Here is a 17457-nt window from a genome sequence, read left to right on the forward strand (position 1 = left end):
TGCAAGGTAAAGTGACATTTAGCTTTTTGAGCTAGTCTCATTTTTAGCATGAGAGCAGGTTTTTTTTTTTTTTTTTCCCCTGTTCTAAATCTTCTCATATTTCGCATTCAAACAATCTTACTAACATGGAACAAAGAAATTCAGAGATTTGGCTACAGCAGTAATTGAAATGCATCAAAAAGTGGCTACTACAATACAATTTTATTAATGAATGATCTACATTGGTTCCAGCTGTGTCCATGTGATTAGGCCTTCAGCAGGCAACAATGGGTATTTCCCTATTGCTTTTATTTGATTTCCAAGAATGTGTCATCTGTTACATCAGCCCCTGCCAATATGCCCCCGTAAAAGTGTTTTTTTTTTTTCTTCCAAATTTCTGAAGCATAAGTTGAATACCCACACATATCCCTGCCGAAATATTGTTTCTAGTGAATAGTGGTCTAGGTTTGTATGCCTGGTGTTGCATACCAAAATTTCAGAATATAAATTAAAGTAAATGTTTATTAAGTTTATCAGTTAATTTTTGGAAGTGCGGTTGCCTGGTAATGCTAAAGATAGACTAGTTTTGCTTTTACGTTTCCGTCTTAATATTTTATTACAGTAGTATAATGTGTTATAGAGGTGGACAAGCTTGCAGATTGAAATGGGGATCGTCCAGATTGTTCCCTTCCCTGGACCATATGGTATAGTTCTAAAAGCCTTTTGTACGCTGTCTGTTCAGCTTATTGTAAACTCAATCTTTAGTGCACCTAAAAAGATAACCAAATAAAAATGGGCCTGAGAAAAAGGACTTCCTATCATGTAAGTGCCCTAGAAGTATTTGCTTTAAAGGAGATAACTGCAGATGAAATTGAAGTTGAGATGACGTAAACAAAGGAAACTTATTCTATGAATTTTCTTTTGAGTTCATATGGACTGTAGTAGATTGTCTTTGAATGTTGGTTTTAAAATGAAGCATTTATGTTATCGGACTATGCTTAGTATCCTTATTTCTCCCATTCTTGCAGTCTCATGAAGATGAGATGTAGTTTTTATCTATTTTACAGAGGAAGTCTCTACCTATAAACAGTGCCAAGGAGTATATAAGCCCCAGGTTTTATGAACATATAGGTTTGTTTTTTTTTTTTTGACTGATTTCGCTGGGAATTTAGGGCTAGAACTATCAATAGTTTCATCATTTTAGCCATTACCCATACTCAGAGATATTTGTAAAATTTTCTAATTCTTTTTCCTTTTCCTCTGGCCCCTTTACCTATTATGATTCTGTAATTCTATTTTAGGAAAATAGGATAAGAGATTGCTTATTCCATATGCTAAGACTCTTTAAAAGCTGAGAATGTGAGTGATTTCTCCTGACTTTCTCTCCCCTTCCCTCCAAAGTACTGCTGTTAGAGAAGAGCATTAGACATTACCCATTGCTTTTTGGCACAAGAGATTTGAAGCTGAAATTCTACCAAATGGGAAAAAAAAAAAAAAAAAAAAAAAAAGGAGAGCCTGTGAAGAACATGATTCTTTACTCTATCATTACCCTGAGCCACTGAAAGGGTAACGGAGAGGAACTCAAATGTTATTGGAATGTGTAATTTTCCTCTGAATGGCCACAGTGAAATATATTTGAACAAAAAAGGCAGAAAAAAAGTATGTGTGGCATATGGAGTTGATGGTGGTTGAAATTAATGAATCGTTTTAGCAGTGTACAATTGAAACTATCTCAAGAACAGTACACATTTAAAATATGTCCAACTGAAACTTACGTAGAGAGACAGATTACTACCTTAGGGAGGCTAATAGAGATAGGTGGGATATGGCAATGATATAATAATGCTAGTGATAAATTGGATGAAGAATACTTGTTGGATATGTATTTTTCAAGTTTGAAATTTTTTCAGAAACAGAGACACTGATTTCAAGTTGCGGGGAGTCTTTCCTATTTTAAAAATACCATTATCTTGAGGTCTTTATTATGAAGATACTTTTTGAAAAAAAATAATTAATTAATTAATTTAGTTTTGGCTGTGCTGGGTCTTCGTTTCTGCGCGAGGGCTTTCTCTAGTTGCGGCGAGCGGGGGCCACTCTTCATCGCGGTGCGCGGGCCTTTCACTGTAGCGGCCTCTCTTGTTGCGGAGCACAGGCTCCAGACGCGCAGGCTCAGTAGTTGTGGCTCACGGACCCAGTCGCTCCGCGGCATGTGGGATCCTCCCAGACCAGGGCTCGAACCCGTGTCCCCTGCATTGGCAGGCAGACTCTCAACCACTGCGCCACCAGGGAAGCCCTGCAGATACGTTTTAAGATGCTCACAAAATTGAAAAACATAGTTTATACTTTCAAATAAGCTAGGTTCCTCTTTCCTTCTCTCTCTTCATTCTCATTTCTTACCCCTTTCTTCAGCTGTTTATTTGTATGTGTATATTACATATATGAATGATTTATAGCATGCTATAAGAAATGTTATTTTATAGGTTTGGGGGATTGAAGGTTTCAGTTAGGAAAAGAAATAAAAATCTTGTAATGACTATGCAACAAATGTATTTCTGTGGAAGAGTTAGAACACGTTTATTTAAGTAATCTGGATTACAGAAAATTATAGTAAAACTGTGGACATGAAAATTCAAAATTGTTTTTAATTCCTCTAGCTAGAAAGGACTAGATAACAGCTGAATTAAGGAAGAAGGAGCCATAGTCCAACTCAAACATCTCCTCTTTGTTGTAGCTTTCTTTTAATGGTAAAAATGCCTCTGGCTCCAAGTGGTAGAAAATCTTACTGACCGTGGCTTAAATGAGTAAAGGTTTTATTTGTCTCCTGGCGTAAGAAGTCGGGAGGCAGTTAGTTCACAGGTAACTGATGCCATCAGGGGTCCAGGTAACATTATCCTTCTCCATCATCCTTAGCACATAATGCTTGCTTCTTATTCCACAGATGACTTTTGTACCTATAGAAATTGTGTTTACTTTGAAGCAGGAAGAAAAGTAAAGGGAGCCCAGAAGCCTAGTTTTCATGGAGAACTTTCTCTTTTTCTTTAGAAAGAGAGGCCCACTCCTGGGGACTTCTGCCTACATCTCAGGGGCCAAAAGTGTGTCACCTAACTACCTCTAGAATGAGATAAAAAGTATTTAGCTTTCTAGCCTTTATTTTGGAGGAAGGCAGGGAGAAGGAGAATTGGAATGAGTGTCAAGTGATCCATCCTGAAGTTATCTGCCATACTTCCTTAGTTCTTTTTGTATAGTTAGTTGCTTGGACCTTTGAACTTCCGGGGTACTTGTTGTAGAAAGTGTTGACTTAAAAAAATGCACAACATGAGAATTGCGAGTTAAGTTTTATTTGGGACAAAATGAGGACTGCAGCCCGGGAGACAGCATTTCAGATAACTCTGAGAAACTGCTCCAAGGAGGTGAAGGGAGGAGCCAGGATATATAGGAGTTTTGCAACAAAAGGGCGGGTAGTCGGGAACGTCAAAAGAATACTGTTAATTAAAGAAAACCAGGTATCTCAAGGACTTTAGCGCTTTTCTGTGTACAGGAAGATTCAAGAATCTGGGCTCACTGAAATCATTCCTTTGATATGCACCTCAGCTATCTGGGGCCAGTATCCTGTATTTTCACATCCTGAGTTTCCTTAGGGCTCACTACAGGGAGTGGCCACAGTCTGATGGCTGCTAGATGGCAGGTATTCTTTTCAGCCCTGAGTCTCCTCAGTGCTCACCAGCTCACATTGGAGGTTTGCAATCGTTGATGACTGTGGCATCCTTTGTTTATTGATATGGCAGGAAATATTCCATTCCATTTATAAGTATTCCATTTATCAAAAGCAACTTGCTGGGGTGCCCTGGTGGTGCAGTGGTTAAGAATCCTCCTGCCAATGCAGGGGACACGGGTTCGATCCCTGGTCAGGGAAGATCCCACATGCCACAGAGCAACTAAGCCCATGCGCCACAACTACTGAGGCTGCGCCCTAGAGCCCGCTAGCTACAGTTACTGAAGCCCGCACACCTAGAGCCCGTGCTCCGCAGCGGGAGAAGCCACCGCACCACAGCGAAAAGCGGCCCCCGCTCGCCGCAACTAGAGAGGGCCCGCGTGCAGCAACAGAAACCCAACTCAACCATAAATAAATTTGTTAAAAAAGAAAAAAAAAAGCAACTTGATGTTTGTTCCCTTTTGACATCCAGTACATGTGTTTTGGTATTGTGAGGTTATGTTTCTGTGACTGAGGACAGAAACTCTAATTAGGTCATCTTGGCTTGGTGTCCCTACTACACTCAGCACAGTGCCTAGATAGACCCTCAATAAAACACTTGTTAAATGAATGAATAAGCACTAAGAAATATATTTGTTAATATAATGGGTATAAATCATTTATATATGAAAAGGGCACAGTCATATTGTTAATTTGTGAGGGTTGTGGACTAAATTTTACAAAATTGTTCATTATTGCTAAGGGGACATCAATGTAAAGATGTCAAAGTTGTTTTGAGTAGAAGATATTCAGTTACAAGGGTTATAAAAAAATCCTCAAAATGACTTAGTACCAATACTTTTGTTGGAGCAAGTTATTCCATGGGTAAATTAAAAAATATAATTTCTTTTTAACTCCATGAATAGATTATTGTATAAACAAGGATATTTTGTAGTTCTCATATATTAAGATTTCAGTTTTTGAAGAAATAAGCAATTTGAATTTATTAATGAGGCAAATAAGTCATTTGATAATTTCTATTATTGATGTTGATTTTTAAGGAGGAGTTATTAGACCCTTGGAAGCCTTATGGCTAAGAGCACACTAAATCAGAATTTATCCTAGGTGGCATTTTGGCTATATTCTTAGAGTGATAGCTTCATATTTTTCCACTGCGCATGCAAATGGTTACATACGATAGAAAAACATGTCTGAAAGAAACCCTAAGAAGTCATCTTTACATCTGCTTGCTTTGCCCTAAACTAAGAAGAAAGCAGACTACGTCTTTTTTCAAAATCTGCAGAACAAATGGCTCAGGGTATAACTTGGTAGTGTGAATCAGTGCTTCACAACTCCTCCTATGTCTAACCTAAATCCCTTTTGTTGTATTTTCATTCTGTTTCTTTTATTTTGACCTCAGAGGACAAAGCAAACAACTATCCACTATCTCCCATACAACATCCCCTATATAGCACTATTTTAATAAATTCCTCCCTTTTCATTCACGATGGCAGGGTTGTTGGCACCTTAATTACTAAAACAACCTGTGCATGGATAGAACTTATCTCAGAGCAGGGAATGTATTCAAGTATCTGGAACTCAAATTTTCTATCTGAGCAGTTTATAGTCACTGAAAATAAAGGAGGCCCTTTTAACATTCAGAAGCAGTCCTGGGAGAGAGTGCCTACATAATCACAATTTAGGCAAGATAGTTTTCTAGATTTGGAATTGGGTATCCATAGTCAGTCTCTTGGTCCTTAAGATGCCGTTTTGGTCATACTTCAGGAAGTAATAATTCATAGGCCAACACTTTGCACTTAAAAATATTGCTTGTAAAAGTTCAGCCTTTTCTCACTATTTTCACCTTTGTATTCTCAGCAATTAATAGAGTGTCTGGCCTAAAGTAGGCACTTAGTAAATATTTGTTAAATGAGTTGTTTGAGTATCCCTTGGTAATGCTTCCTAATATAGGTAACTTTAGGTTTTGCATTTCCCCATTCCTCTTTAATTTTATGCTGCCCAATAAGCACTCATGGTTTGCTTTTTGTTGTCTTTGTCCTCATTCAATGATACTTGCAATGATTTAGAACTTATTTGAATAGCTGATTGCTGGACAGTTCACTTTATAATGCTGCTATAATCTTCAATTCAGGAATACCTCTTTTGCCCCCTGGCCTTTTGTGAGGGTTTCTTGTAGTCTATTGACGAGAATTTGAAACACATTAATTGAATGCCTGGCATACAAAGTACTTTGCTGGATTATGCATAGATATAAATATGAATTGTACACAAACTCTGCTGCCACAGAAACAAAATCTGGTTGGGAAGACACACACATATACTCTACAACGATAGTATAAGTAGGATTGTGGTAGCTGCTCTTATTGGGGTGTAAGCCAAGTTGGTGTTACTACAGAGAAAGGAGTAATTACTTCTGATAGGGTGAATATGGGTAAGCAGTTGACTTAAACCTTCATGGATGAAATGGGATTTCAGTGGAGTCTTGAACTGTATATATGTAGGAATTTGACAGGTAGTAAAGGTGAAAGGATTCCAGAAAGAAGAAGTAGCACTAGCAGTGCTTGATGGTGGGAATGTATATGGAATGTTTGATAAATGGCAAGGAGTCTGTTGTGTTTGGAGTAATGGTAGGCTTGTGGCAGTGATAGGAATTGAGGCTAAAAAGGAACTTGGGACCAAATTGTAAGAGGTCTTGTTTCTTGTTAAGTAATTTTCTTTCTTAGGTAGAAATAATCATATGTTTTTGAGAGGATGGACACTAAGGTACCTGTAAATTTCAGAGGAAGAATGGAAGACAGATTAAATGTAGTTGAGGTTGAGGATGATAAGGGAGGCTGAGGGCAGAAGGGCTTGGGAGGGGAGGGCCTGATACCAGAGGTTTGGGGTGGGTCAGCTAAAAGCCCTGCAGGTTGTTGATTTGTTCAGAGTTGTGCAGCAGTGTCCTGGCTCCCAGTAGTGGGCGCTTTCCAATTTTGAGCCTTCTTTCCACTATGTCATTTTGGAAGACTGTGGAGACTAAGTATTTTAGCCTGAATTCTACAATAGAAGAAAGCAAAAGGAGAAAAGAGTTGAATGAACGAAGAGTATCTGCACATTTCTTCAGTTCTTCTTTGTAATTGGGATTTCGGCTGCTGTACTTCCTAGGCTCTCGGTTCATCTTCTTGAAGTAGAACTTGCTATTGGTCCCTCTTTGAGAACCAGTTCAACTGGTTAATAACATTTTCCACTCTGTATTGTAGTTATATCCAGGCTTGAGGCCAGAAACTATATTTGGGTCATTTTAATATCACAAAACACTTAGCCTAATTTTCAGAATGTAATCATTCAATAAATGCTTGTTGAATAAAGCAAATTCGTTTATGCTTTGCCGTCACACAGACCTTCCTGCTCTCTGCACGTGCCAAGCATATTCCATCTCAGGATCTTGCTGTGCCTGTTGCCTGGAAGGCTTTAGATCCAGGTCTGCAGAGCCTCCTCCCTCTCTTCTTCTGGTTTCTGTTTAGATGTCATCTCATCATCAGTGAAGCGTCCTCAGTCAACTCCATATAAAATCCTGCCCTTCCCCAACCCCAGTCCTCAGCAGCCCTTATTCTCTATTACCCTGTGTTATTTTTCTGTATAGTACGTGCCACCATCTGATGTACATTTACTTGATGATTGTCGTTTTACTCCAATTAGAAAGAAATTTCTTATGATAACAGGAACGTTTGTTTTGTTGCTCAGTTTATCCCCAAGTACCTGGAACAATGATGGGCACGTAGTAGGCACGATAGATATTTGCTAAATGAATGAATGGTAAAAACTAGACTGAAAAGGAAAATAAACATTCATTTGCGGGTTTGTTTATTGTTTTATGCAAGCAATGGTATTGTTACAACTTTTATGATATCAAATCATTAATATTGCTCTCAGAAAAATAAAAACAAATTCTATTTTTTATAGATTGTGCCTGTGAAATCTAATTATGGATTAGTATTTGTTTTAAAAATATTTGAATGCCAAGCATATCCAGTTAGAAAACACTTTTATTATCCATGCCAGCTTAATTTTTAAGGCAGTGAAATGGAAGACTGTCATTTCAGCAAGCAACTTATTTTCATTTGTGAGAATGGAATATTTTGAATATTCTAATTGATTTTTGAGGATGGTTTTACAAGAAAATAATCCTTGTTTCTATCTTCTCAGAAAGGTGTGAGCTTATGACTGACTTTGGATAAATGTCTGGAAGAGCGTCAGTCAGTCCCAAAGTAAAAAAGGTCAGTCTTGAGATACTGAAAACCTTAAAAAAGACCTGATTAAAAAAATTATTTTATATGTGTATTTAAAGTTTACAAAGCAATCTAGACTGCTTATCATGAGCTCAGCCTTCTCTTTTATTGTATTTTACTGCAAATTCACTTGGATATTTTTCCAGAAATCTGAAGTTTGTAATTTGGCAGTAAAAAAGTTGGTTATCAAATCAATATTATTATTATTCTTTAAAAATTTATTTATTTTTGGCTGCATTGGGTCTTCGTTGCTGTGCGCGGGCTTTCTCTAGTTGCGGAGAGCGGGGGCTACTCTTCGTTGTGGTGCGCGGGCTTCTCATTGCGGTGGCTTCTCTTGTTGCGGAGCACGGGCTCTAGAGCGCAGGCTCAGTAGTTGTGGTGCACGGGCTTAGTTACTACGCAGTATGTGGGATTTTCCCGGACCAGGGCTCGAACCTGTGTCCCCTGCATTGGCAGGCGGATTCTTAACCACTGCGCCACCAGGGAAACCCTCAAATCAATATTATTATATGGCTTTTAGTGTCATAAGAATTCTCTTTTGGAAACCCATAGAAACTCATTTTTTCTCACCATAAACTTTATGTCACTTTTCTGTAAGGTCAGAGTACTAATGTTGGAGGTGATCTGCTCTGGGACAGAGAGTCAACAAATTGGTAATAAAAGTTAAAAAATGCCACATGGCTCTTTCCTAGGATTAGGATTTCTTCTTCATATCAAGTTCGTGCTCGTTTTAAAATATGGAAAGTTATATATTGATAGGTGTATTCTTAGTTTCCCTTTAAAAATAGATGGAATGATAAGCTTGTCTCTAATTTTTCATTTACATGTTTCATATTTTTATTAGTATTTTTGTGTTTTCTGGAAGTTAGTTTTTAATTACTTGTATACTTTTAGTGGTAGGTTGTTTTCTTTCTACATTTGTAAGTGAAGTTTTTCAGTGTAGATGATTTTAAAAATGAAATATGATGAAACAGTTACATTGGAAAACAATTCCAGGAATAATAGAGTTATTTCTTATTACTTGAAAATGAAACATGGTGTTTAAATTGTAAAAAGTACTAGAACTTGGAGGCTCCATTTAAAAATATTTCTCTACTAAGCCTAAGTTGCCATTGAGTTAATATTAACTAATTAATTAATTAAAAATAACAGCTTTATTGAGATATAATTCACATGCCATAAAATTTAACTTTATCAAGTATCCAGTTAATATTTATTGAGTATCCATTCATCTACTGCATGTATCTAAATATAGGAATGATCTGAGTGGTTATGAGAGGAGACAGTCTTTTAATGTTGCAGGACTGTGTCTCTAGTAGTTGGATAGCCAATGAGTCTCTTTCTTTTTTCAAACGTGTAACACATATGGATGATAATGCAATAACATTTTTCTTCTTTCTTAATACAGACACTTTGGAAATTACGTGTGAAACTAGAAGTTCTTTCAATTTTATTCACCTTAATTAAATATTTCCCCTTATTTCAAGACGCATACCTAATTATTTACGGCTCCAGTTAATTTTGCCATTTTACTTGAACTTTAAAACTTTGAGTTTGTGCTATACTTACCCATGTTCCTATTCAAAACCATAAGTACCAAAATAATATTTTAGTTCTTAACACGCTCTGTCAAAGTACAGCTCCAGATTTCTTATATATAGTAAATAAAGATCTTGATCTGTTTATAATTATTTAATAATTCGAGTACATTTTTAAATTAATTGAGTATTACTTTTATTTCATGCATTAGGCAAGCAGTATTTGCAAAATCAAATTATAGTGTTTGTGACTAACCCTAGCTGCATTAGTTTAACCCTTGATGATTATTTTTTAATAAGTTTCCTTATAGCAATAACAGTTAAAATAATTTGAAAACCACTTGCAATCTCCTGAAGGGGAGGAAGCCTTCAGTAATTGGGAAGTAGTTTGTTATTTCAAATGATTTGGCCTCCTTCCCTAAAGTTAAGAAAAATTTATAGTTTCTTTTAAGTTGAAACATATTCAGTGATAACATATTCAAGATAACTTGAAGAATAAAATGAAGTACGAAGAGAAAAACAAAATCGCTCATAATTCTACCGTAAATGATTATTTATATCTACCTGTGTGCATGTGCACTCTCTCATGTTTATCTAGTCATTCCATCATATATTTTAATATATTCATTTCATGCAGTCACACAATAGTAGAGACATTTTCCCATGCCAGTAAACAGTCTTCATTATGATTTTTGATCATTAATCATTTGATCATAAGAAATCCTTTTTTTTTTTTTTTTGGATATTTTGATTGTTTTCAATTTGGGGCAAAGACTTTAAGAAAGATTCTTGACAAGTTCCAGAGTTAATTGTTGGAAGTGTTATTGTTGAATCAAAAGATATGCACAGTTTTCAAACCTTCTGTATTATGTTCAAATGTGATAGGACATTTTAATACTTTCAAGCAGATCTAGCCTTATGCATTAGTAGAGTAGGTAGCAGCCTGCAGGCTGTGTTTTCAGGACTTGAGAAGGGTCCTTTTAATTCACAACTATTCTCATCTACAATTAACCCTTGAACAGCTCAGGTGTGAACTGCATGGGTCTGCATATACCAGGATAGTTTTCAGTAGTAAATACTACAGTACTCTAGGGTCTGTGGTGGGTTGGATTTGCACATTGGAAGGAAATTACTATAAATTATCCATGGATTAACCTCCCTCTTCCTCTTGTTCTTCAAGGATCAACTGTACTTTGCAGAGGGCTGAAGTTTCACCATCACCTGTCGCTCCTTTGTCATGTACAGGTGCTCCCAGGAGAGGTAACACATTGCGCCCGGCAGGCATTTACTCTGAACAATCTGAAGGAGTTTATCTGATATTTTAAATTTAGTTCTTGCAAGTAAAGTTTAGAAACAAGGCAGGAAAAGGAACATTAGAGCATTGAGCAAGAGGGATAAGTGGAAGCAAAGTATTTCTTTACTTCATTCAGTTCTACTGAAATCAGTTGAATGACCATTATATGAAATACAGGATATTATATACCTAGTTTTAGGAGTTTAAGTTATTACCTCTCTCAACAGTGATTCAGGCTGTTTGTTAACTTTGAATGCTAATTAATCCAGTAGAGAGACTTACGGTCCCAGATATGGAACACATATATGCCAGTAGAGATGCAAGGGGGAATTAATGAACTCCTAAGCAACCTTACTCTGTTTGAACACACTGTTTGCAAACTGTGAAATTACTTCCTTAAGAGATAGTGAGGATGCAGAGTGCGGTTTTGGGTAGTTTGCAAAGAATACTCTGTGCTGTAGGGTCTGCCTCATTAGACCAAATATTTGTATTATTGGAATGTCTCCTTGAAAAACCATTTGATAAAGAGATAATAGTGACAAGCAAGGCCGCTAGATAGATAAAAGTCATAGTGCTTGCTCCAATCAGGGAACTTTGAGCTATTGCCTCTTATCTTCTTTTAGTGGAAACTTGTGTGTCAGATGATATGGGCAAGCCTGTGCAAAACTATGGAGAAGAGTAGACCTTCTAGAAATTATGTACCCTTGTCTGTGTAATGCCTTTACATTACTCAATAGGCTCATTCCTAAATATCTTCAGGATAATAAAATCCCAGTCTATTATTATCAGACTGACTCTTTCTCTTATAATAGTGAGTAGCTAATGATATGCCCCTTGTGATATTTAAAAATAGTGATACAGCTCTCATTAACACATCTGTTAGCCCCAGATTTACTCAGTCCTTGTCTAAACTGGGTTTCTGGGCTTTTTAAAATTTATCAGTAACAATCCCTAGACTCTATCTAGAGATGACTTCTTAAACCACCAATAAATGTCTTAGACTATTGGCAAATCAGAAGATGCTTGAAAAATATATGGCAACTAGAAAAAGACCTGTTACAGTAAATAAATAGAAGAAAACACACTTTGAACTAATGCTACTTCTAGTAAATTTCTATATTCATGTGGAACTTTGGAGATGAGAGAAGTGACACTAAATATTTTAATTGATACATCTTTATGGTTTTATTGATTTGGATCTTAAAGGACAGATTCTGATACTGGCTTCACGTCATACTTCCTAACACCATTTAAAAAATATGTTACTGCAGGGTGACTTTCACTGATATAAAATGAATTTTAAAATACTAAAGGTATCTAACATCAGTACTAAGGATTTCTATTTCTGGCTCTCTACTCCTCTATGGAAATTTCTTTTTCTTCTCCCAACTGTTTACCTGATACTCTTTTGCCCCCTGATTTTGCATTTCTTTTAAGTTGATTTCCTTCACTGATAAACAGATTGAGTTGTGAGATTATGTCCTTTTTATTTTTCACTGGAAGTGAGTAAATCCAGAACGTTATACTTGGTGACATTTATTTCAACTCATCAAGGGAATGCCACCCATGTTTGCTTGGTTTGCTGCACTTCAAATAGGACATTGAGAATGCTTGTGTGTTAGCGTAACCCTGCTATCTCTGTTTCAGAATTAACTGAAAATGTGACATGTGCCTCCCACTTGGAGAGGGAAACTTCTCAACAATTTTTTTTTAGTTAATACGTATTAAGTTCTTAAAAGATGTTTGAGTGAGATGCACTAGTGCCAGGGTAGTTAAGAATCTGTTAGTCATTTTGTTTTAAATTTGTTTGGTGTATATATTTATAATTACCTTGCACAAACTAGGTCTGAGTTAAAATTTGGCATAGAAGTCCATGTAGGGTAGCAAGATAATGCTTCTGTCTAATAAAAAAAGTCAGTCTAATGATTAAACCAGTTGAATCCTTCCAGGTTATAGACTTGACTGTCCTTTGGTTAAATATTCTTAACAGAGTCCAGTCAGGTCAGAGAAGGTAGTTGCCCATGGTATGAAACATGATTTCCAAACACCTCAGCAGGACTGTTGGCAGAACTGTTTTCCTTAGAATGAGGTGTGTCATTTTGAATACAATAAGATGCCACCTGTTATATTTAGATGGTGATAGAAAGTGTGCATTAAGTTCTGTCCATGAGAGTAAATAGTAATTAGTGGTAGTAAGGGGTGATTATTTTTGGTTGATAATAATAAAGGTCTTGGATGAATTAGGAAGGAATTGTCGAGGGAATTGCTAAAGGGTTTTATGTGTTTATAGACTCAATGCACATTTGTTGAACACCTTCTGTTTGCTACGTGCTGGGGGGTATAGTGATAATCAAGCAGACCTGGTCAGTTTCCTCATGGAACTTAATATCCAGGGGAGGAAATGGGTATTATGTAATCACTCATGTAAATATAGTCTACAAGGGGTAAGTACTGAGAAGTACTACAGATTGTTACATCAAGGGGACCCGGACTTTGTTTGATGGTGACTGTAGCTAATTATGAAATAGACTGAATATAGCCCTATGGCTGACCTCCTCCCCTCCCACTCTACACCTTTCTTGCTATATGAGTCTTGGATATTGTCTTTTGTCCATCCTATTATCCTATCAAAAAATTGCCAATCTAGAGCTGGGGGATGAAGGATAAGGGTTGTGAGGTGAGGGGAGGGATGATTATACAGGACTCAGGAAGAAGTCACAAAAGTTTGAGTTTTGTGATCCTAACCATTTGGTATTCAGTTTTGTGTGACTTATACCACCGATGTCCTAGATTTACAAACTATTGGGAGTTCTTTTTAAATGTAATATGCAATAAATATATCTATCATCTTATACTGGCATTTACATTCCACATGCATATACATTTATACTGCAGTATATACCATTACGTAGTAATAATTATTAAATATTGATATTCAATCCAAAAACTACAAAGACTAGGAAATGGAGGCACCTTTTACTTAGGTCATATCAGGTGCCTGGAATGAAGTATAATGGAAAGATATGTGAATATGGGGTTAGAAAGCCTGGGTTTAAACCCTTGCTGTGTCACTTATTCTTTGATGCCAATAGTCTCTATTTCTTCTTCTATAAAAGAGGAGTGATCGAACAGTGGCACCAGCCTTCCTTCCATCTATGATTCTGCGATTCACCCTGGCTTCTCCACTTAGGGGTCCATATCCGAATGGGTCAGATAGCCCTATTTTCTCCCACTGAGCTGATTTGCAGCCCATTTCAGGAAGGTGGAAAGCTTGGAGAAATGCCATCTTGAGAAAGCAAATACATTATTCATCTTGTCAAACTTTTATAAAATGCATAATTGTTGGCAGAAAGTATTTAAAAATGCCTTTTTTCCTTCCCTGTTGAATAAAAGCCTAATTACTAAATGTGGAATGGGATCTCCAGATTGATGGTGAGGGAATTGGTTTCTCATCCTACTTCCACTTTTAGTATTAAACTAGGATGACGATAGATCAAACAGAATAAAAAACGGTAGGTGATTTTCAAAATTCATGGATCGCACAGATACTCTCTTAGGCCGTGAAACTTGCTTTGGCCTAGAATTCAGTTGCTTATGGTGTTTCTCCCACTTCTTTAATCACTGTTACTTCTGTTGCATTAGTAGGTTAAGACAAACACTCATCTACATGAAAATAATTTATTCATTTCAATAAATTCAGTGAACATTAAGAAAAAAGAATAAGTATTTGAAAGAGAGTATAAAATGTGTTCAGATATACTAGCTGCTTGATTTAGTTTAGGCTTCAGGAATAATGGGAAATCACTAGTAGCAAGTATAGTGCTGCCTGACACTGGTTTGCTCAGGACCTGTGTTCAGGTGAAAACAATGTTACTTCTTTAAGGGCAGAATCAACTTCCCATTTCCTCCTGATCTTCAGTTCAACTCTACAAAAAAACTTAGTAACATCCACTATATAGCAGATCCTGGGATAACCCCCAGGAAAATAATGACATGATCCACATCCTCCAAATTTTTTACAGTCCCATAGGGAAGCAGAACATGGAAATAGAGTGAAACAAGTAAAATGCTACTGCACAGAGTAGAAAAGAAGTTATGTTTAAGAGGAGTTCTGGGAAAGGCTTCTTGGAGTTGGTGATTCACATGCAGAAATTTTAAGAAAATTTCATCAGGTGAACTTGAAGAAAAGGCTGACGGAAAAGAGAGAAAGGTGTGAAGTCACAGAAGTGTAAAATAGCCATGTGAGTGTGAGTACTTGGTATTGCTTTGATGATCCTGGGGAAGTGGGGGAAGAGGATTGAAGTCAGAGAAGGGGAAACAAGGCTGTAGTGAAAAGAAAGGAAGAGGCCAGAATAGGAAGGTCTTAACTGCCATGTGTAGCGCCTTGGGTTTTGTCCTTAGGTGATGGAGATATGGAAGGTTTTTGAGCATGTCACTTCATGATCAGATTTGCATTTTGTAAGATTATTTGTGGCTGGATTATGGAGAATGGTGTGATGGGAACTGGATTGCATGGTAGCATGGAGACCTAGTTAAAAGGGTAATGCAATAGTTCAAATGAGTGATGAGATAATTTTCTGGTATAAAATCTCCGATTGATTCATAAATACACTGCCACATTTTAAAATGTCAGCAAATTGAAAATATTTTTAGTATTCAGTAGAACTAATTCATTGCTACTTTTATAGTTTAAAATTATTCATGAAATTGATAGCAATGACAAATTGAAAGAGGGTTAATATTTTATTTGTCTGTGGAATTAAACCAGTACACTAACAGAAAAATTTTTCACAGTTATAATTTTGCTATTAATGTGGAATATTACTTTACAAAATGTAAGGTAATGAATTTGTTTTATATGTATATACATATATATATCTAGTTGTTTGTGGAAATTATGCATATTTGAAAACAAGTGAATGATGTCATACTGTCAGTACATGTAGGTATTTGTCGAATTTGCATTTGATACTGATAGTTATAACCAAGACTTTGTGTTAATTCAAGTCATGGCATAAGTGATGGATATTTTTAAGCAGAAAGTTAAATCCCAAATCGAGAAAGAATGAAAATATTTGTCAGGGAAAATTTAAATAGCCGTATATGCATATATGACTGTAATTTTAAAAAGAGCATGTGTTAAAAGATCATTGCAAATCATATATTTGGAACAGCACATTTGAAAATAGCTTTAAATTGTCTCACAAACAGTGTGGCATATAAGTCTTCTTACCAAATCTTGGTTTTGGTGCATAAGTCCTCACTTCTTAGTTATCACAGCAGGAAATAAAAGTCAGAGTTGATGAAATTAGAATATCCATAGCCTTGTGGGGGAATAGAATATTAGAGTGCTACATCTTTTTCAGTATGAACCCAAGATTAAAAAAAAAATGTTGCTATTTAAGTACACAGTAGTATACAAGTTATCATAAATGTTAGGTTGTATGCCCCATAATCAAATGGAATAATGATCAGTTTCTGTTGTATGTTATCTTCAATTCAAATTAATGCTCAGGAATCCAATGTCATGCCTTACTATTGGTCAGACTTTCTTTATTTGTGTATAATATTGTGAATGCCTATAGTTTTAGGATTGCAAGTTTATTGCACTGCATTCAATGTTAGATTATTTATCAGTCTTCAGAGATTACACTGAAGCTTTAGGGGTTAGGATGTATTTGCTATGCATGATTTTTATGACATTTTTTATAATAACTTTTTCATAGGATCTGTTTATCCTTGTCTCTTTTTCCCCCCATGTCATAATAGAGTGTATTATAGTACTTTGAAGAAACTTTTTCAGCAAAATATATTTTTACTACACATTTACCCTTAATAGGTTCTGTTAGGGGAATCAATGACAATATGTGTCAAAGCAGAAATCTTTTCATGCTTGTTTTTTTTTGTTTTGTTTAATGAGATTTCAGGTATATTTGAACAACTGGGGTTTCCCTGATGAATCATTAAAATAAGTGAGTGGGCTGGAAGGTAATACGAACTTTTCTCAGTACTGCCCTATTTTACTCTGCTGGGTTATTGGCTGCTTTTTAAGTAGAACCTGGGTGTGTTGGAGCTGGTGGTTGGAGGTTCAGAAGGGAAGAGGGGAAAGGGTCAGTTAGGAAATACTAGGTAAACCTCTGATGACCTATTGGGAAATCCTACTCAAATTCTGCTTTCCTCAATTTACACCTTTTTGTGTTTAAGCTTTCTATTTTTGCTCTGCCAAGCTCAACTTTCCAAGTACTGTATATAGGCAAATAGAAAATATATTTTCAGCAATTGATTGAAGTTTAAGGTATCAAGCCATGTGTGGATTAGCCTGTGGAATCAATTTCTCATGTGTGTGGGATTAAAATCGTTAAAACCATCATCACTGAAACCGTACCTTCCTACAACTAGTAGCAGTAAGGTGTCTGTGGAATATATTAATACAACACGTCCTCTAATTTAAAATTATTACTTGGTATTTGGTTGGAAAATTATTTGAATATTATAGGTAACTGCATTGACATCATATATGGGGGCTAATTATGGGTTTCTAATGTGACTTAGCTTTAGTTTTTAAAAATCCACATGAGATATTTATACTTAGCACATCTTTTTCAATAAATCAGTGGCATATGGCAAATTTCCTTTAGCCATACTGTTTAAAAAAAAACCCCAAAA

At 36.2% G+C, this 17457-nt stretch overlaps 1 protein-coding gene across 13 annotated transcripts in view; it reads left to right on the forward strand.

Annotated features, from left to right (window-relative positions):
* The window catches only part of GTDC1 (glycosyltransferase like domain containing 1), a 463274-nt gene that overhangs the window by 130224 nt on the left and 315593 nt on the right, over positions 1-17457 (forward strand). For 11 of the 13 annotated variants that reach the window (XR_011074149.1, XM_068545171.1, XM_068545170.1 and 8 more), the window contains exons 3-4: positions 7877-7947; positions 10678-10757. Coding sequence is in view for 12 of the 13 variants with exons in the window: in XM_068545171.1 (XP_068401272.1) it covers positions 10735-10757 (23 nt within the window). In the remaining variant the exon portion in view is untranslated. The remainder of the gene's footprint in view (positions 1-7876; positions 7948-10677; positions 10758-17457) is intronic. The other 2 variants (XM_068545174.1, XM_068545173.1) reach the window with 1 other exon arrangement.

This window comes from Eschrichtius robustus, chromosome 5 (genome assembly GCF_028021215.1).
Source record: "Eschrichtius robustus isolate mEscRob2 chromosome 5, mEscRob2.pri, whole genome shotgun sequence".
NCBI classification, from domain to species: domain Eukaryota; kingdom Metazoa; phylum Chordata; class Mammalia; order Artiodactyla; family Eschrichtiidae; genus Eschrichtius; species Eschrichtius robustus.